The sequence below is a fragment of the Laccaria bicolor genome, genomic scaffold (assembly GCF_000143565.1).
Source record: "Laccaria bicolor S238N-H82 LACBIscaffold_61 genomic scaffold, whole genome shotgun sequence".
NCBI classification, from domain to species: domain Eukaryota; kingdom Fungi; phylum Basidiomycota; class Agaricomycetes; order Agaricales; family Hydnangiaceae; genus Laccaria; species Laccaria bicolor.
In genome coordinates, this window is record NW_001889932.1 from 218,952 (window position 1) to 238,351 (window position 19,400).

The window sequence follows — 19,400 nt, forward strand, 5'->3', positions numbered from 1 at the left end:
GGAGGACGTGGTAGAGCGCCGGGCAAATGCTACTTACTATGAACCGTCGGAAAGCCCAGCTCAGAGGGAAGCAGATCGATTGGCTGCCGCAGATGCAAGGACTCGCAGAGCTAATAAGCGCAGCAAATTCCCAGTTACTGAACCAGAAGTGGGAACTACGCCTGTGACGGAGGGACTCCCTTCATTAACGGAGCCTCCACCCACGGAAATAGTCGAAGAGATGGTTCCAGTCACGGAGCCCCCTCTTATCGAAGACGAGCTGCCCTTTCCGCTTGATGATCACTGGACCTACCCGATAGGAGTAAAGCCCACTTCGTCAACATTTGACGACGAATGGCTGAATAAACCTCATCTCCTCGTGGCTATGAAGCCCTCAGTAATCGCTACTTTCGCGCAGGGTTACCCACAGGACAAGTACTTCGCTCCCAAATATATAGAGGACATTCCCAATCCAAAGACAGTCATCACTCCCTCCCACTTCCGCAAAAGCAAGAATGGTTTACTCTACTTCATAGATGCGGATTGGTCCGCTAGACTCTGCGTTCCGGAATCTAGGATACATTTCGTATTGAAATGGATCCACGATTCCCCTTATGAGAGCGCACATGCAGGACCACGTCGATTCTTATCTAGGCTTCGAGAGTTGTTCTTCTGGCCCTCTATGCATAAAGACGTAATGGACTATACTAAGTCCTGCGACACCTGTCAGAAAATCAAAATTGATAGACGCGCGCAAGCCGGCAGCCTTCGACCCTCGCATATTCCAGCGAGGCCCTTCTCCACAGTCTCTCTTGACCTCATCACGGGCCTACCTTCGTCTGGTGAAGAAGGCTACACCGCTATCTTCGCCGTAATCGACAAGTTAACCAAATTTGCTATCTTCCTGCCAGTTCACGAAACTATGAGCCAAGAGCAGTTTGCAGATCTATTTGTGGAAAGAGTAGCCAATGTCTATGGTTTACCTGAGCGCATCATAGCCGACCGCGATAAGCGTTGGTCCACTGCGTTTTGGAAATCCGTAGTAGCGAATTACGGCAGTGTCATGGCTCTGTCGTCGTCGCATCATCCCCAGACGGATGGGCAGACTGAAATCCTTAATGCCACGATAGAGCAGATGCTGAGGGCGTACGTTGCTTCGGATCGCACGTCTTGGGCCAAATGGCTCAGTGTATTAAATTACTCCTACAACAGTTCTGTGCACTCATCCACGGGTTACTCTCCTCAATTCTTACTAATGGGCTATAAACCTCGGACTTCCACAGTTGGAATTACCCCCGAAGGAGACCCGGTTTCAAGACCGTTCGTGGCTAGTCAATCTGCGGAAGAGTTCATAGGCGAATTAGAATTCCACCGCGCTTCAGCCAGAGATGCGCTTGTACTAGCGCAGGAAAGACAAGCGGCAGCTTATAACAAGGGCCGACGCCCCGTGGACACACTTCAGAAGGGAGACTTAGTCTTAATCAATCCGCATACGCTCAAGCTCGTAGACGTCAAGGGTACAGGTCGGAAGCTAGTCCAGAGGACGATTGGACCCTTTGAGGTCCTAGAACAGATAAATCCTCAAGTTTACCGATTGAAGCTCCCACCTAACTATCCGATGCACCCCGTATTCAACATTGAGCATCTCAAGAAGTACCATTCTTCGCCGGATCGATTCGAAGGAAGGGAGACCCTGCCTAGTACTAGGGAATTAATCTCACATCCAGAGTACGAAGTCGAGTCAATCGTTGGTCATCGTTTAACTACGCAAAAACGGGGCAATCGACGGATGTACCTAGTTCATTGGAAAGGCCACGAGCCAGTAGACGACACATGGGTCTCAGAGTACGACCTCCGCAATGCTCCAGAGCTTACGAGAGCGTACATACGAGCCCATAATCTGTAAAGCTCGATGATATCACCCCGCCACCCATTCCTGTTTGCGCTAGTTTGGTGATTGATTGATGGATAACGATTTGCAACCACCGCCGTCCTTCTTCTTTACTTCCATCATCTTTTAATATCGCGCGGCTTCACTGCGTTGAACTAATTTCTGTACCCTTCGCGCGGCTTGCTCTGCGTTGAAACTATCCTTACACTCTGTAACCATCGCGCGGCTTGTTCTGCGTTGAAACTATCCTTACACTCCTTTATTCTTTCAATCTCTAAATCCCTTTACTTTATTGCTATGCATTCTTACGCTTCAAATTACCGCCCCACTCCAGATTCGCGTGTCACTTCTACCAGGAGGTCCAGCGCAACCGGCTACCTTGCTAGGCCATGCGTTGACTCCAGAATGATTGCGAAGTTACCTAAGTTTGAAATCCAATCACATCGGATCGTACAGCTAGGGGAAGAAGTTTGGGAACTGTGGTCTCCTAACGCACAGCAGCTTCCATTCTTACCCGGCTTGTTGGAGGACCATTTCAGCGTCGACATAGCTAGCCGTCGTTCTGACCGGCGAAGCGATGGGCATTTGGGAAGGTTTGACGCGTGCGTGTCGCCTCAGTTTGCGACTGGCCACCCAAGTTGGGCTCCCCATATTAAACGCGTGCCCACATCGCTATCGGAATGCCCTGAGTTCACCTGCATCTTAGATGTTACGGACTCGCGTAGTTCTATCCACACCAACTACATTCGAGAACTGCAACAGCGAAACTCCCGCTTAGAAGCACGCATCGAGAATCTTAGAGCCAACAGTCGTCGTGACCCTTCAATCGCCTTGGAGGATGTATGGAAGTTCTACAATCCTAACCTCAGGCCAGACGATATCAGCGACCTCCGCTCCATACGATCCTTCGACAAAGCTCTAGACGACGTGACCCTGCTACAGCGGAAATTCAAATTGAAGGCTGCGTGGATAGATTGGGTGGAGCGGCAGCAGACTACCACTTCTTGGTCTCGATCGACGAATCGTCTCCCCGAAATGGCTGATGAGTCGTACATGGGTTGTTGGATCAACGGCCAAGAGGAGGAAGAAATTGATTGGCTTCTGGCGCACCGTATCCCTTGCTTCATCGTACATAAGTTAATGGGAGACGAGTTGGATCGCCTGTTAGACGCGGGACGCGGACCAAAACACACTTCGTTCGTTCGGAACACTCCCATTGAGAATCTAAGCTCCCCCCACAATCGCATCGAAACCTTTCTACGTAGGCAACGGGTAATAATCACCGAATCGGACAACGATGACAACATCGGGAACGAAGAGCCGTCTGATCCGCCCGAGGCGTTATATGCCTCCTTCTCCCTGTTCCATAAAGAATGGTCGAGAGGAGGCCCTGCTCCCATTGCCTATGCGGTGATTCCTAATCCGACCCCTCCTACCCAGCACGCATCAAGTACTTCCCCCTTACTAGGGCTGGACTTCTCTAGCTATGGAGCTGATCCTCTCGATATGGTAGAAGTGGACCCTCGTCGTGTAGCTTGGATTCGACCCCCTCCAGTCATGAGTCCTCTGAAAGGCAAATGGGAGAAATGGGCGGAGAAAAATGTGGAGGGTGAATTATTTGTGACAAGAGTGGGACGTTCTTACGCTGACTTCCACGGTGTCTCATACTTCGACCGATCTCGTAATCGGGAAATCATCCTATTGAGCGACGCACCGATACTTCCTGGAGCCATCTCGAAGACCGAAATATTCGGACTCCCTTGTCCGCAACACTTACATTTCGCAGAAGTACCCCAGAATAAGACACCGCGACCCGCCAAAGCGTCGTCATGGCTGTACTTGACTAAGGACCCCACTCCTGGGGATGTGGGCATGCAAGCAAGGCGTCCTCATGCGGAGGATCTTCCTTTCAAGGACGAATTCAGGACTGGCGCGTCTACTCAACCATCACCACCACCCAGCCCTGGTAATCCAGCGCCACCGCCTCTCCCTTTGCTCTTCAATCCTCTCGACTCCCCGGAGATTGGGGGCGTTCCAGATAGCGAGCGCCCTGTTTCTCCCGTGGACTCCTTGTTGGGATCCCCCCCGGAAGTAGATTGGGGCACAGACCTTGACGAGCCAATGGGACCGCACATACCATCCGAGGCTGCTGAAGACGTAGAGATGGGTACTGTGGACCTGGGAGACGTGCCCTCTCCTCTTCGGAGCCTTCCTAAGTCACCGACAGTCCCACCCCCTACTGTATCCGTTCCCAAACAGCCTTCGCCAACTCCCTCCCCAAGACATCGAGCCGCCTTCGAACCCTCAACGAGTGCGCCCGCACCTGGTGCCCCTCGCTGGAGCCCTTCTCGACGTGGCGGTCGTAAGCATGCGCGTCCGTTATCTCGCTCTCCAACTCCTCCCCGAAGGAGAGGAGATTCTTACCGTCCTCGACCATCCCACAATGTTCGGGAAAGCAACCGTCCCCGCTTCCAACCGCCGACGCCCACTCCTAACGCTTGGTCTACAAGCAATAACCCTTCCAGCCCTTGGGTGCAGTTGCCTAACGCAAACCCTTGGTCAGCTCCCAACACGTTCTCCGCTGGTTTAAACCCGACACCGTGGGGCCCCCCTCCTGGTTATATGCCTTGGGGTATGAACCCATCAGCCCCTCCGCCGTGGTCCGTTCATTACCCTGGTTACTATCCCTCAGAGCATGCTTCACTATCGGGTTGGCCCCCTCTGGGATTTCCTATGATGCCGCAACACAACTGCGCCTCCTGTCATAATTGCGCCTCTTGTGGTCGTCCTTCAACGTCGACTGGAGAAGGGAACTCGTCTCAGCATCCTTCTGCACCGATAGCGCCATCATTATTAGGTCGTCTCCGATCGCCATCCGCGGTAGACTCGCTTCGCATCGAACCAGTTCCCTTAGCGCAACGATTACGGGATCCAACGCCTTTAGTTGAGCGTTTACAACCACCTGCCGCTTCCTTAATGCAGCGAATTCAAGGGCCACCTATGGAATTCGTTCAAGGGTCCTCTTCCAGGCCTCTACAAAGTATTCCGCCAGTACCACTGCAACAACGGCTGGCTGTGAACTTGGAAGACGGGGAAGACGATTTCCCAGAGGAGGATAGGCCCACACCCACTAGTCGTGCACGAAGGAGTCGTAGATCAGGCAGGAAGCAGCATGAGGAGGACCAGCGAAGGATCGAGGAAGGCAAGAAACCGGCAGGAAAGGGCAAGAGGAGGGATCGGCGACGGTAGGAGTCATTCAAGTCTGGATAATTCGAGTCTGCGCGCAGGGGGGCACTGTAATACGGAGTTGAGGATACGCGCAGCCCCGCTTACTAATACTTGACTTATATCTGTTTGTATTGGCATTAGCACACTTAGACATTAACCATTATCATCTTGCTACCAAGCTTGCGTGATGAGTCTTTGGTGTCCACTGCTGGTAAGACCAAAGGGCGAGCTCCCTACATAATGCTCCCTCCTCCACAGGATACGAGAGCCCTCCTCTGGGTTAACGAGGGTCCACCTAGGACTTCTAGGCAACCCTAGGAGACGAGCGCGACCACAACAGTCGCGTTCTCTCCTATTACTTCTATTCGTCATTCTACACTACGACATTCTACTATGGTACTACGAGACTTCCCTCGCACGAAGTCCCCGCACGCTCTGAGGTTTCACATTGCGTGGTGATCCTCTTTGCATTTGCATTGGGATACATTCAGGTTGGTCACACATCATTGCCTTCAAAGATTGAAGGTGAGCGTGATCCCTCGACTTCAACGCTGAACGTGGGCAGGGTGGCCGGCAGCTCCGCCTTAGCAAATCGATAGTAAGTAATGCACCTCACAGTCCGAGTCCAATTGACTGATTATCTGACATAAAATGAATTCCTCCAGAGAGTTGATCACCGTGGGTGATACTGGGCCACTGCAAATTGGGTCGCAGACACCGCCTTGCACAGCCGTTTCTACTGCGTCTTAAAGAGAGCGCTCTTGGCCGGTCTAGGATCAACACTGCCCTTGATGCCCCGAGAACTGCGAAGAAAACTGGTAATCGTTGGAGATCATGAGACGGGCAAGGTTCTGTGTCTTCTTCCTCAAGTGATTTCTACCTCACCTGACGAAATTCATGGCATTCAATAGACAAGTTTGTTCACTGCCTTTGCACTCGGTCGTTTTCCCGAAGTGAGGTAGTATTCCGTTCCGTCGAACGAATGTTGAATCGTTGTCCACTAGAAATACGTTCCAAGTATATTTGAGGCTTTCGTAGCGGATCGCAAAGTCAACGGCTACGATGTTGAGTTGGCGCTGTGGGATACTATGGCTGGAACACCAGATTTTGACCGTATCAGGCCACTGAATTACCCCGACACTCATGTCGTTCTCCTGTGCTTTTCGGTCGATTCCCAAGAATCATTTGATGGCATCGAAGAACATGTATGTTTTTGATACAACCCATTCTCCATTATCTGATGTTGTCAGTGGATTAAAGAATTACGACATTTTCTTCCTTTCATACCCATTCTTCTCGTAGCAACGAAAACAGATCTGCGTTACGACGCGCAGGTGGTCAACAAGTTAAGTCATTCAGGTCGACACCTCATCACTCCGGAAGAGGTGCGTATTCATAGCGTCTTTCCAACTTCAAAGATTAATCCACCGATTACATCTTTGTGTAGGGGAGCATGTTGGCTCGAAAAATCGGAGCAACTCATTATTGCGAGACCTCAGCGAAGCAGATACTTGGAGTCCAAGACACATTTCATCGTGCTATGCAAGCTACCGTAAGGGAAGAAGAGTCAGGTTGTTGCCTTGTAATGTAGATGTGAGAGCGGAAGGGAGGGCGAGTGTCCGCACGCGCTTTTAAACTAGGAAGAAAGGGTCGTTCCGTTGTACGGAAATAAGTAGTCGATGAGAGAGTGACGACTCCATGAGGGTTGACGCCAAAAATGTATGTCAAAAGAGGATTAGGCGAAAGTACTGCTGAACCGGTAAGTAAAGATTACACAAAAAATTCAATGCAAAATACACCTACGACGGTATACATAGATGATTGAGAAAAAGTTGCGTAAAGCTCCTTACCTTCTGCACCAGTTCTGAGAAGTTTGGCGTGGAGGGGTTTGGCGTACTCTGAGAGAGTAGCAAGTAACTGGAGGTAAAAAAGGCTTTTATAAGACCTTCAATTCTTTGCCCTCGAAGAACAAAAACCGTTGGAAAACGGGAAGATGGATGAGAGATGGATGTGCTGGTTATGTGTATTTGATGGGGGTTGTTTGTGGGTTGTTTACGTTTCTGAACCGTCACATGGCTCATTTTTCTACTTACCATCATCACCATCCGAAATGGCACCGGACAAGAAAAAAGAGCGTCGAGCAGCGCTGGTGAGAACTTTTACCTTTTGTTCCTGGTCTAGGACTGAACTGCGGAACGTATTTGACAGACCGCTGTCGCTGGAATTTTTCCGCAGCATATTACGCACTCTACGCGGCATGGACTTTCAACCCTATTCTACTTATAAAATGCTCACAGGGGATAACCGATATGAAGTTCTATCGTCATTATTGGTCCGCTCATGAAGATTGTCATCATAGGCGGCGGTATTGGAGGTCTCGTCACCTACCATGCTTTGCGCAAACACCTTTCGGAAACCGATCCCTCTATCTCTGTAAAACTCGTGGAGTCGCATCCCTCTTTGTCAAATACTTCGCGCGTGATTGGTGGTGGTCTTGGACTCGCACCAAATGGCATGCGCGCTATTGCCTCTATTGCCCCTGAGGCAGCCGCCTACATCAACGAGCGTGGTTTTCTTGGCGACACCATGTCTTTCCGTAATTCAAACGGACGCTTACTGGGGAGGTTTAACAGCGGTACGATGAGAAGATATGGGTTTGGGATGCTGATGATTCGTCGGGCTGTCGTGCACGAGGCTCTCATTCCTGGCTTGCGTGAAGAAGATGTGCACTGGGGAATGAAGGTCGAGGGCGTCAAAGAAGTCGGAGAGCAGGTGCTAGTTGAGTACGAGGACGGTACTACGGAACTGGCAGATCTCGTCATCGGCGCAGATGGCGTTCGCAGTGTTGTTCAGGATTCTCTCTTTGACGGGGCTTATAAGGCCACCTACGAGTGCGTATGGGTTTCGAGATATCCCTCACATCAATCTCATTGGATTGTAGCGGTCTCACAGGCGTTGGCGGTTTTATACCCTTTTCCGACCTCTCTCCCAGGCTTCAAGAGAGTTTTGACACCCACGGTGTCACCATGACCTTTGGAAGAAAGGGGTTCTTTGGGTACTCCCTCTGCGTACCCGCATCCACCCCTTCCCCTTTCATCCAATGGTGGTCCATCTATGAAGCTCCCTCTATGCCCAATCGCGAGAAGCCCAACAAGGACGCCATCAAAGCCCAGCTCCTCGCCCGCCACAGTTCCTGGAAATCACCATATGATTCTCCCGACTCAGGGGTATACAAATCCATCATCGAGCTCGGTTGCCGCGACTCTGAAAGGCCACAGAATCCCGAAATGCAAGCCATGTTGGCGTTCGACATGAACGTGCTCGTCCTGCCGCGATATGTCACGCCGCGCCTCCCGTGCTGGACTAACGCTGGATCGAAAAACGAGAGGGCTCAAGGGAGAATTGTCTTACTTGGTGACGCAGCGCATACGATGCCTCCTGATTCCGGGCAAGGGGTCTCTTGTGCGGCCGAGGACGCTGTTGTCTACGCTCTCCTCTTGAAGCACTACTATACAGCCCCGGATGGACTGCGCAAGGCTGCCAAGGCGTATGAAAGGATGCGTATGCCACGGGTCCATCGAATTCTGGACGTAGCCAAACGGAATGGCGATGCGAAGAAGGAGATGGGGTGGTTTGCGCAAAAATTCAGAGATACAGCCATATGGCTACTGTGTTAGTGAAGCCCATTCGCGTGATTCTGCGCCGCACTCATGATTTTCCTCTAGGTAAACTACCGGAGTCTATACATGACTACGCTTTTGCTTATGATTCAGAGAAAGCAGTTGCAGAATTTCTGGCAAAGGAGAATTTGTGACCAGTCACCAACGGGGCCGTCTTCCTCTTATACCCATTGCGATTTCCGATTCCGAGATAATACCCGGCAGGCACTCCATTCCGAGGCATCTAATGCTTAATCTTGGTTAACTTTGCCATCTGTTTGGGACAACCTTACTGTTCCGTTTGTCCCCCTTATACTGTACACGTCTTGTCCTTGCTGAGCAATTTTCTTCGCGTCCTTCATCAGTATCACATTGGAAGCGCTCGTGGTTGAAGGTATCATCCGAATCAACTGAACTGCTACCTCGCATAAAGTCTTCAGATGTGAGCCAACACACCGAAGCATATGATCAACGTCTAAGAGTCACCTTGCTAACCTTCCGCACCCGCAGATGATCTACATCATTGGTCGAGTCATCTTTTTAAGTTCTCAAGCCAGGCACATTCGCACGACCAAGGCTGGTTACTGCCAAGCGTCAACCATCGCTTTTCGACTTGTGACCACCATTCGTCCCCACCAACAACTTCGTTTCAGCCATGTCTGAATCGGACAAGGGCGAAAAGGTATCGAAGAAGGGATTCTTCTTTCGTCGAAAGGCCACGCGGCCAGTCGTGGAAGAGAAAGCTGTGGACTCGACAGAGAGCACGGAGGAAGTCAAGCCGGCAAAACAAGAGGTGCCTACCATATCCTTCACTCAGTTATTTCGGTGTGTCCTGGGTTTTACTCCATCCAGTTGTTGTGCTAACTGTTGGCATAGTTATTCTACCAAATTTGAACTATTCCTCGATGCGATAGGCTTAGTAGCGGCAGTAGGGGCGGGTGGTGCACAGGTCGACTCCAGAACAACCTGTTTTACATGCCCGACATCCTAACCTCGACTCCACAGCCTCTTATGTCCATTCTCTTTGGAAATCTCGTCGAAGACTTTGTCACGTTCACGACCGTGCTTCTGAGGGCTGAGCAAGGCGATGAGGCTGCTAAGCAGCAATTACCGACAGTCGCAGCCAACTTTCGTCGTGTCGCTGCTTTGGATGCCACGTATTTCGTCTATCTTGGTCGGTAGTTCTATATCCATTTCTCTCGCGCGTTTTCGTTGATTCAATCGTTCCAGCCATCGGACTGTTTGCCTGTACATTCACCTATCTGTATATCTGGGTCTACACCGGCGAGGTCAACAGCAAACGTATTCGTGAATACTATTTGAAAGCAGTCCTTCGCCAAGACGTCGCCTACTTTGATGATGTGGGCGCCGGAGAGGTTGCTACCAGGATTCAAACAGACACCCGTGCGTTTTACATGATATATTCCATCTCTCTGTCTTATCTTCCCCTAGATTTGGTACAACAGGGTATCTCCGAGAAGGTCGCGCTCGCGGTCACCTTCGTGGGCGCCTTCATTACGGGATACGTTATCGCATACGCCCGTTCTTGGCGGTTGGCCTTGGCGCTTACATCTGTCCTGCCCGCTTTAGGCCTCACGGGCGGCGTGATGAACAAGTTTGTTTCGAGCTACGTTCAGTTCGTTTGAGCTTCAATCCACATGACCGGTCAAATTCTGACAACAATCTAGGTTATCTCTCAAGCATGTTGCTGAGGGCGGTACTTTGGCAGAAGAGGTCATTTCTACGATCCGTACCGCTCAGGCATTTGGCACCCAGGGGAAGCTATCTGAGACGTATGACTCCCACGTCAATGGGGCCCTTTCGTCTGATCTGAAGACTTCGTATTGGACTGGTGGGGGTGTCGCTGTCATGTTTTTCATAATTTACTCCTCATATTCCCTCAGTGAGAGTTTTTTAACTGAATGATGTTGATATATGTTCACACTCCGGCAGCCTTCAGCTTCGGCACGACCCTTATCAATAGCGGACATGGTGCGAATCTTCTTCTCCGGTCAAACTTCTCGCTGACCCCGCCGTAGCCACACCGGGCGAAGTCATTAATGTATTCCTGGCCATTCTCATGGGTTCATTTTCAATGGCTCTCTTAGCCCCTGAGATGCAAGGTCTGTCAATAGAGTCTCGAAAGCCCGCGCCATGTACTCATTAGAAAACTAAGCTATCAACAACGGTCGCGGGGCAGCAGCAAAGCTCTATCAAACCATCGATCGTGTGCCCGAGATCGATTCCGCTGATCCTAATGGTCAGAAACCGGAAAATGTGAAGGGCGAAATCGTGTTTCAAGACGTGGAATTCAGCTACCCTTCGCGACCGACAATTCAAGTTACGAAAGGTTTGTCATTGAAGTTTGAAGCTGGAAAAACAGTTGCTCTTGTGGGCGCTTCAGGCTCGGGCAAATCGACTATTGTCTCTCTCATTGAACGGTTCTACGATCCCACCGCCGGCGTTATCAAACTTGACGGTATCAACATCAAGGATCTCAACTTGAAGTGGCTGAGATCACAAATCGGATTGGTTTCTCAGGAGCCCACGCTGTTCGCCACCAGTATCAAGGCAAACGTCGCTCATGGCCTCATCAGCACGAAATTTGAGCACGTCTCAGACGAAGAAAAGTTTGCGCTCATAAAAGAGGCCTGCATCAAGGCTAACGCTGATGGTTTTATTTCTGAGCTACCCTCGGGATACGATACCTTGGTTGGAGAGCGCGGATTCCTTCTTTCCGGCGGGCAAAAGCAGCGCGTCGCTATTGCTCGTGCGATTGTTTCTGACCCCAAGATATTACTACTGGATGAAGCCACCAGCGCGTTGGACACGCAATCGGAAGGGGTTGTGCAAGACGCGCTCGATAAAGCCGCTGCAGGTCGGTCATTTCCCCTACTACCGTCTGCCTGGTGCTAAACTTTGCAGTATGCCAGGTCGCACCACAATCGCTATCGCACACAGGCTCTCAACCGTCAAGGATGCGGACGTCATATGCGTCCTGAGCGAAGGCCTTGTGGTGGAACAAGGGTCGCATGACGAACTTCTTCAAGCAAACGGCGCCTATGCAGGCCTCGTTCAAGCTCAGAAATTGAAAGCACAGGACGATACAGACATCGAGGACGTAGCCCAAACCGCAGCACCTGAAGAACAAGTTGCAAACAAAGAGATATCCATTAGCCGCGTCGATACTGGTCATTCTCTTGCTAGTGAGATTATCAAGCAGAAAAGCAGTTCATCGGCGGATTCGAAACTGAAAGACCTTTCCATATTTATGCTTTTCGTTCGTATGGGTCGCCTCAGTCGAAAGCAGTGGAAGAACTATGTCATCGGAACAATTTTTTCAATAAGTAAGTTACTCGTCTTAAGCTGGTGATCTATCGCCCTGACTCTATCCTCGCAGTGGCGGGTGCCGTATACCCCTCCTTCGGTATTGTATATGCTGACGGCATTGTTGGATTTTCTGCCACCGACAACCACGCCCGTCGTGTTGCAGGCGACCGCAACGCCCTCTGGTACGTCATTATCTCGGGCGAATCTTTATCTTGCAATTGCTGACCCCTGCTCCCTCATAACTCTAGGTTTTTTATTATTGCTTTACTTTCCACCCTAGTTCTGTTTATCCAAAACAGCTTGTTCGCATCTGCGGCTGCCAAATTAACAGCGAAACTCCGCTCTCTGAGTTTCAAGGCCATTCTTCGCCAAGATAGTTTGTATTTTGCGCTATTCCGTTCCGAACCTGGCTTACGGATTTTATCAAGTTGAATTTTTCGACAAGCCTGACAACACTGTACGTAGATCAACATCTGAAATTTATATCTGACGCAGTTTGTCCCTGATAGACTGGAAGTTTGACTGCTGGCTTAAGTGATAACCCCCAGAAAGTCAAAGGACTCGCTGGCGTCACTTTGGCGACAATTATTCAAAGTATCGCGACGCTGATCGTCGGCTCCATCATTGGCTTGGTTTACTTCTGGCAGGTTGGACTTATTGCCATTGGTGAGTCCCCATGTCTCTGCTTTCGTCAGTATCTGAAGCACCTTATCAGCCTGTACACCTCTTTTGGTATCGACTGGATATATTCGCTTGGTAAGTTCTTTATCCACATAGCCTGTAGAAATTCGCTCATCTCCGAACCCATAGCGCGTTGTCGTCATGAAGGATCAGACTAACAAGAAAGCTCACGAAGCCTCTGCCCATCTTGCATGTGAGGCAGCTGGAGCCATTCGAACGGTTGCGTCGTTGACTCGTGAAGATGATTGTTTGGAGGCGTACAGCAAGAGTCTAGAAGTACCGTTGAGGAAATCCAACCGAACCTCATTCTGGAGCAACCTCCTTTTCTCAGGTGCCCAATCCATGGGTTTCCTCGTGATTGCTCTTGTTTTCTGGTTCGGTTCAGGCCGCGTTTCGCGCCAGGAGGCTTCGACGAAGGCATTCTTCGTGGGATTAATGGTGCGAACGACGTTTATTCATATCGATCCGCAATGACGTATATTTCCACCTCAGAGTACGGTACTTGGAGCTATCCAAGCTGGGAACGTATTCACCTTCGTGCCCGATGTCTCCGCGGCGAAAGGGGCTGGCTCCGCCATTATAAGACTTCTCGACGCGGTCCCTGACATAGACGCAGAGTCAAGGTCTGGAAAGTCCGTAAATCCTGAAGGCGTTGAAGGCCACCTTCGTCTTGAACGTATCCATTTCCGATATCCCACAAGACCTGCGGTTCGCGTTCTTCGTGATCTCTCATTAGAGGTGGAACCAGGTACTTACATCGCGTTGGTGGGGGCTAGCGGTTCAGGGAAAAGCACGATGTACGACATTTCGATTCATGAAGTTCATAATTATCTCACAATGGGCCTAGTATTCAACTTATTGAGCGCTTCTACGACCCTCTGGCTGGGGATATATATGTTAGTTGCCTCTATCGCTTTCCAGACCTTCTTTCAAGTTTCAACTCTGCTTATTGTCAATAGCTTGACGGCGAACCGATTACAGAATTGAACGTCCAAGAATACCGCAAGAATATAGCCTTGGTCTCTCAAGAACCCACCCTCTATGCAGGAACTATCCGCTTCAACGTCCTACTCGGCGCAATCAAACCCCATGAAGAAGTGACTCAAGAAGAATTAGAAAAAGCCTGTAGAGACGCCAATATTCTGGAATTCATCCAATCGTTACCCAAGTAGAAATTCGCTGCTCCTTCATCAAACTTTGAATGTTAATCCAACCACAACAGGGGTTTTGAGACAGAGGTGGGTGGTAAGGGCTCGCAGTTGTCTGGAGGTCAGAAACGTAAGAAATCCCCGTCCTTTACACGAGTTTTGCGTTTGGTTGACCTACCTCTCCCGTTGCAGAACGAATCGCTATCGCGCGGGCCCTCCTCCGGAATCCCAAGGTTCTCCTACTAGATGAGGTCAGCCCACGCCGCTTTCCACAGAAAAACCCAATTAACATCTTGCAATAGGCGACCTCAGCCCTTGACTCGGCTTCCGAGAAAGTCGTCCAGGCCGCACTCGACCAAGCAGCACAAGGGAGAACAACGATTGCAATTGCCCATAGATTATCAACGATCCAAAATGCAGATAAAATGTTTGTTGTATAGCCGCCTTTTTCTGCCATGGTTAACTGATGTGCGATACAGATACTTCATAAAGGAGGGTAGAGTCAGCGAGGCTGGAACACACGACCAACTTCTAACGAAACGCGGTCATTACTACGAGTACGTACAGCTACAAGGTCTTAAGTAAGGTAGACAAAGGAGGACTTGAATCAATCAGTAATTCATCTTGACGGCGAGACCCCTCTTAAGGGAACCAGCACACGTCAGGAAGACTGCTCGAGAGTCAACGCCTGACAAGAAACATTGGAATGAGAAGGGGATGTCCGACAGTAGGAAAGCAACCCCCTAAGTTAGTAAGGGAAGGTGAAAGTGTTCCAACAGGAAGGAAGACCACAAGGAGGAAGACGGCGAGACAGATAACATGCTGCCTAGAGCAATAATGGGAAGGGTAGGAAAGAAACTAGACTAGCGAAGGAAGAAGGGACAAGTACTCCAACAAGAAGCATGTTTCATTCGGTAACGGAGCTTTGTGAAATGGTAAGAGTGGGTGGTAACGGCAGAGGGCTGAAACACCCCAACAAAGAGACTAGGAACTGAAAGGCATGGAAGTCGACAGATTCCGGAGCACTGTGAGAATGGAAAAAAAGCAAATCCTGACGATAGGAATTGCGGAGAGGTACTAAAGGACAAGGCGCAAGACGCTGATCAGGAAGACGGAGAGGCAGCGGAAACCGGCTGCGAGACAACCACAGTTCTGTTACGCAGCTTTGTGGGAAAGAAACCCCCAACGATAGAAAAGGCGGAGACGCACAGCACCAACAAAGCGAACGATAATGAGGAAGATGGAAGGCATCAGAGTGCCTTCTGTTACGAAGCTTCGCAGAACGAAAACTTCGATGGTGGGAAAGGCAAAAGGGGCACAACATATGCGTTGAACGAATGCGCATGATGAAGACGGAGAGGCAGAGTCGACAGACGACATCCTGCCACTCCGGACCTTTGTATAAGTAGTAGGAAGAAGTCCCGGAGTCATAGAAGGTAAGGGCGCACAAGTAGATAGGGAGAGGTGTCGGAGTCGATAGGTGACATCCTGCCATTCCGCAGGCTCGTTTGAAGGGTAGAAGAAGTCCTGAAGTTGGTGAAGGCAGAGGGGCATGGTACCAACGAGGCGCGAAATGACGGCGACTAGGATTGAAAGGGGTCGGAGGCGACAGACTTCGGGCTTTGTCTGTGCAAAAGGATGGAAACCGTGACAATAGGAATGCCGGGGGGGCACTAATGGACAAGGCCAAGATGCTGGGACAAGGTCAAGATGCTGATAAGGAAGGCGGAGAATCGATTGCTGGACAACCATATTTCCTTCGGTTATGGAGGTTTGTAGGAAAGAAACCCTGATGCCGCATGGGAAAGGCGAAGATGCGAAGATGGAAGGCATCGGAGTCGACTGCAATGGCTGTTACGCCGCTTTGTAGAAAAGAAACAGGGCGTATTCAAGGCAAAGAGCTCAAGATGACGATGAGGAAGAATGAAAGGCATTGAAAGCCGACTGCGACACTTCCAATGATGAGGGAGATAATGATTGAAAGGCACCGTGCGATATAAATGTTCCCTTCCGCCATGGAATCTTTGAAGGAAAGTAACCTAGGCCATGAAAAGGCGGAGGACCACAAGGCGCAAGCTGACTTTGTAGAAAAGAAACAGCCGACGTAATCAAGGCAAAGAGCGCAAGATGACGACGAGGAAGATGCAAGGCATTGGGAGCCTACTGCGACACTTCCAGTGATGAGGAAGATTGAAAGGCACCGTCCAACAATCACGTTCCCTTCCGCCATGGAACTTTGAAGTAAAGTGACCTAAGGCTGGAGAAGAGGAGGGCCAAAAGGCGCAAAATAATGACGATGAAGGACGCAGACGTGAGAGTCGACCGTGAGGAGAGTCGACCGCGAGACTCCCACGTCTTAGAGAAACCTGGGGGCTGGCCAAGGCAGAGAAGGCGCAAGATGAGGGAGAGAGAGATGCAGCGGGGCTGAGATGTTCATCTTTCGATCCATTACTGAGCCCGAGGATGACGAAGTGGAGGTCCTCCATGTATTAGACTGACTGATAGAAGCAAATCAACGTAGCATGCACGTGAAGAAGTGCTTTTCAATGAAATTAAGACTTCTGGAAAGAAAGGAACGACCATGGGCATCAGTACCTAAGCCATGGCGGGATGGATAAATAGAATAGACCCCACATACCCAGGTAGCCAGCGCAAAACGTTCCCAGCTAATCCCTCTCGTCCGACTCCAGCCTACTACCCTGGCACGAATCTCACTACCTCCCAGTCAGTCTTGACACCTCCACATAAAACTAAAACGCTGGCGCCGGGAGCCTAACATGACATGCGGTCTTGAGACGCAGACCATCCCGAAGCATCCAGCAAAACTCCAAGACGTTGGCCCATCGGCTGTCTGGAAGGCATGTACATCCCGCAATTCGCCCTCCAAGTCCAAGCTTCACATCAACCACCGCAAAAGTTGATACGTGGAAACGTCTCAAGGACGAAAAGCCCTGCGGCGGAAAAGGGGAGGGACGGAAAGGATAGAATGTACCCAACGAGGTTGCACGATGGTGATCCTCATTAAGCTGGGGTTTGCGATGATAGACCAAGGTGGAGTGGAGGGGTGAACCGAGGGCGACTTGGGGAAATTTGAGGCTAGTGAAGGATGGACAACGACACGCGCCTTCCAACGACGATGACGATGAACTGCCTTTGAGCAAAAGCAGGTGGGACATCGCTCAAACTTATGAAAGGTAAGGAATCAATAACGATAGGCTTAGCAACGATGAAGACCACCTACCTCCAAGCCCAACACCACCAACATGATACACTGATAGAGATTCGCAAAAAGAAAGAAGAAAACGATGCTATATGATCGAGTAAATGCGTTGTTCTTTGTCGTTATGAGACTTGGTTGGAGCTCCGGCCCGAGTCCGAGTGGAAACGTCGGGATGTTGAGTTGAGGATTTGGATTGAGTGTAAGGGTCATGGTTCGTTTCGGGGACAAGAATGTACATTAAAATGATGGGCCAGAGCTCCGGGTACAGCTCTGTCCATTGTTGAAAGGTGAATTTTGAACGTTGGATGTTAAACGTTGAACATTGAACGCTGATATTTGCCCAGCCACCTCACAACTCTCTGCCGCCGTAGAAGCCGTCCGCCCTCTTTCTCTCCGTTCGGGCAAATCTCCTTAACGATGATGATAGTCCGCATGAACTCCGGATGATAGTTTGCATGAACTCCGGTCGTTTAGGAAGAGGATTGTGCTAGCGAAATGGCCATTGCTTTTGATGTCGTAACCTTGATGTGTACCACAGACGGCCTTTCCTCGAGACCGAAGTATATGCGCCTACATCGTCCTTTAGCCCCCCGACCTTCCAAAATTAAAAATTCCTGCCGTCGCCTGCCTTGTAGAACCCGCAAAGTTAGAACGTGTCACCGGAGGAAATCACCCTCGTACCTGACACTTCCCGTCCGCTACCCCTCGAGAACGTTCAAGTCTATCCCCTTGAAGGGCACCAAGGTGGCCGATTCCGAGCCACAACCACCTCAATGGCGGATTCCAGAAATGAGGCCTGAGTGCGATCCATCTGGGTCACGCAGTTCGGGCCAAGGGCGCTTGCGTCGGTAAATCCTGGGTACTGTTTGATACTCCAAAGTCAGCAGTCGGAGTGAACGTGATATAACCCAGAGAGCCTGGCGTACCTTTCAACTCGAAAAAGCCAGGCTAAGAGCGACGTCGAAGACGATGGCCAAGGAGGGAGAGGTTGTGATCAACTTCAAGGATTTGACTTTGTCGGATCAAAAATCTCATTCAACAAGAAACTCCGACTCAATATTCCTGCTTGCATCCTCCCCATTCTTCAAGAGTGACTTGATCCCGCTTGTGCTTCAGTCCACGTCGAACTGACCTATTTTACGATTTATTAGACGGCAAAGTTCGGGAATGACATAGATCGCACGTTCTTATAAGCATTCTTTTGACAAACATTTCCCCTTTCTTTTCAGCAAGACTCCGAAGCGTAACGAACGATGAAATCTACATCGTTCAACCACCTCGCGTTGACGGGCCTAACATTCGAATTCGGACCATCCATCCAACACCCCTGAATCCCTCTTCTGCGGGCCCGGCACCCCTTGAAAGGATAAATGCAAATCCGGATACGTGTATTTCACGAATAACAAAGGGGTGGAGGATAAATATGTTTTGGTGGTACGCCTTACTTGTTTTCTTTAACCCCTTAGAATCCAACACTGAAGATAAGTACCGCATAGAGTACAAATGTAAATTGAGGTGAGCAAGTGCGGATTTTCGTCCCCATCTCATAAGCTGTACAGTCGCGGACAAACAAAGACAACAATTTCAGTAGCTTGGGAAGAAATGAATACTAGAGGCTGACACTTAGCAGCGGCAGCAGGCACCTTGCTTGCTGACAAATACGCTGCTTTGCACCAATACAATGTGACTTTTTTTTCGTAACAAAGGAAACAGTGTTCAAGAGCTATAGTGCTACATAGTTATGTATATAAACATTGGAGGCACTAAGAAAGAGACGATGATATCATGTTTTGAAAAGACCAGTTGTTTGCACCGGTTTGCTCGCTCGCGTGCGCCATATGCAAGAAAAGAGCCCCATGGCCCGTAGAAAGTTTGTTTGTTCATGCTTGCCCGCTCGCGTGCGTGATATGCAAGAAAAGACCCCCATGGCCCCTGGGTAGTTTGTTTGTACCTGTTTGGTATTTATGACCTTGGGAGACCTTGACAAGCAAGGTGATTTTGACAATCTGACTTCAGATTCGAACTCAGGATGCGAAACTACGTCCAAAAACACCCCTCCAAAGTTTTTCCCACGAGGGATTGGGTTGGCCAAAATTTTTGACAAGTTTTGTCGTTTCGTAGGGGTCTTCAACAGGTCTTGGGACCCCCCCTGGCAGGCTCCCAATGCCGGTGGTCATTTAAAAATTGAGTGGCACTTGCTAAACATTGTAATTCTGATCAGAAGTTAATAATATGCATGTGTTGAAGGTGGGGAGGGGAAGGGG

At 50.0% G+C, this 19,400-nt stretch overlaps 8 protein-coding genes across 8 annotated transcripts; 5 read left to right on the top strand and 3 right to left on the bottom strand.

Moving 5' to 3' along the window:
* Positions 1 to 2,167: 2,167 nt before the first annotated feature.
* Positions 2,168 to 5,119, top strand: LACBIDRAFT_314513 (uncharacterized protein; the record flags this gene model as incomplete). The annotated part of the gene is made up of 1 exon (XM_001889006.1): positions 2,168 to 5,119. One exon carries the CDS (start codon positions 2,168 to 2,170, stop codon positions 5,117 to 5,119), a length of 2,952 nt encoding a protein of 983 aa, XP_001889041.1.
* A 756-nt stretch (positions 5,120 to 5,875) lies between these two features.
* LACBIDRAFT_192093 (uncharacterized protein) lies at positions 5,876 to 6,689 on the top strand (the record flags this gene model as incomplete). The annotated part of the gene is made up of 5 exons (XM_001889007.1): positions 5,876 to 5,946; positions 6,010 to 6,051; positions 6,103 to 6,303; positions 6,349 to 6,483; positions 6,546 to 6,689. Exons 1-5 carry the CDS (start codon positions 5,890 to 5,892, stop codon positions 6,687 to 6,689), a joined length of 579 nt encoding a protein of 192 aa, XP_001889042.1. The 5' UTR covers positions 5,876 to 5,889.
* A 749-nt stretch (positions 6,690 to 7,438) lies between these two features.
* LACBIDRAFT_334282 (uncharacterized protein) lies at positions 7,439 to 8,912 on the top strand (the record flags this gene model as incomplete). Its single annotated transcript, XM_001889008.1, has 3 exons — positions 7,439 to 7,989; positions 8,040 to 8,770; positions 8,824 to 8,912. 3 exons carry the CDS (start codon positions 7,439 to 7,441, stop codon positions 8,910 to 8,912), a joined length of 1,371 nt encoding a protein of 456 aa, XP_001889043.1.
* A 500-nt stretch (positions 8,913 to 9,412) lies between these two features.
* Positions 9,413 to 14,501, top strand: LACBIDRAFT_255458 (uncharacterized protein; the record flags this gene model as incomplete). Its single annotated transcript, XM_001889009.1, has 23 exons — positions 9,413 to 9,582; positions 9,634 to 9,706; positions 9,763 to 9,931; positions 9,988 to 10,161; positions 10,210 to 10,393; positions 10,446 to 10,660; positions 10,711 to 10,749; positions 10,797 to 10,880; positions 10,934 to 11,635; positions 11,691 to 12,104; positions 12,158 to 12,269; positions 12,336 to 12,463; positions 12,516 to 12,544; positions 12,597 to 12,753; positions 12,803 to 12,843; positions 12,898 to 13,206; positions 13,261 to 13,565; positions 13,616 to 13,664; positions 13,728 to 13,936; positions 13,991 to 14,046; positions 14,109 to 14,167; positions 14,219 to 14,343; positions 14,396 to 14,501. 23 exons carry the CDS (start codon positions 9,413 to 9,415, stop codon positions 14,499 to 14,501), a joined length of 3,909 nt encoding a protein of 1,302 aa, XP_001889044.1.
* A 399-nt stretch (positions 14,502 to 14,900) lies between these two features.
* On the bottom strand, positions 14,901 to 15,470 carry LACBIDRAFT_334284 (uncharacterized protein; the record flags this gene model as incomplete). Its single annotated transcript, XM_001889049.1, has 2 exons — positions 14,901 to 14,993; positions 15,126 to 15,470. The coding sequence occupies 2 exons, from the start codon at positions 15,468 to 15,470 to the stop codon at positions 14,901 to 14,903; spliced, it is 438 nt and encodes a 145-aa protein (XP_001889084.1).
* Positions 15,471 to 16,851: 1,381 nt separating this feature from the next.
* Positions 16,852 to 17,181, bottom strand: LACBIDRAFT_314517 (uncharacterized protein; the record flags this gene model as incomplete). Its single annotated transcript, XM_001889050.1, has 2 exons — positions 16,852 to 17,100; positions 17,158 to 17,181. 2 exons carry the CDS (start codon positions 17,179 to 17,181, stop codon positions 16,852 to 16,854), a joined length of 273 nt encoding a protein of 90 aa, XP_001889085.1.
* Positions 17,182 to 17,857: 676 nt separating this feature from the next.
* Positions 17,858 to 18,217, bottom strand: LACBIDRAFT_314518 (uncharacterized protein; the record flags this gene model as incomplete). The annotated part of the gene is made up of 2 exons (XM_001889051.1): positions 17,858 to 18,008; positions 18,207 to 18,217. The coding sequence occupies 2 exons, from the start codon at positions 18,215 to 18,217 to the stop codon at positions 17,858 to 17,860; spliced, it is 162 nt and encodes a 53-aa protein (XP_001889086.1).
* Positions 18,218 to 19,100: 883 nt separating this feature from the next.
* Positions 19,101 to 19,364, top strand: LACBIDRAFT_314520 (uncharacterized protein; the record flags this gene model as incomplete). Its single annotated transcript, XM_001889010.1, has 1 exon — positions 19,101 to 19,364. One exon carries the CDS (start codon positions 19,101 to 19,103, stop codon positions 19,362 to 19,364), a length of 264 nt encoding a protein of 87 aa, XP_001889045.1.
* Between the last annotated feature and the right edge of the window lie 36 nt (positions 19,365 to 19,400).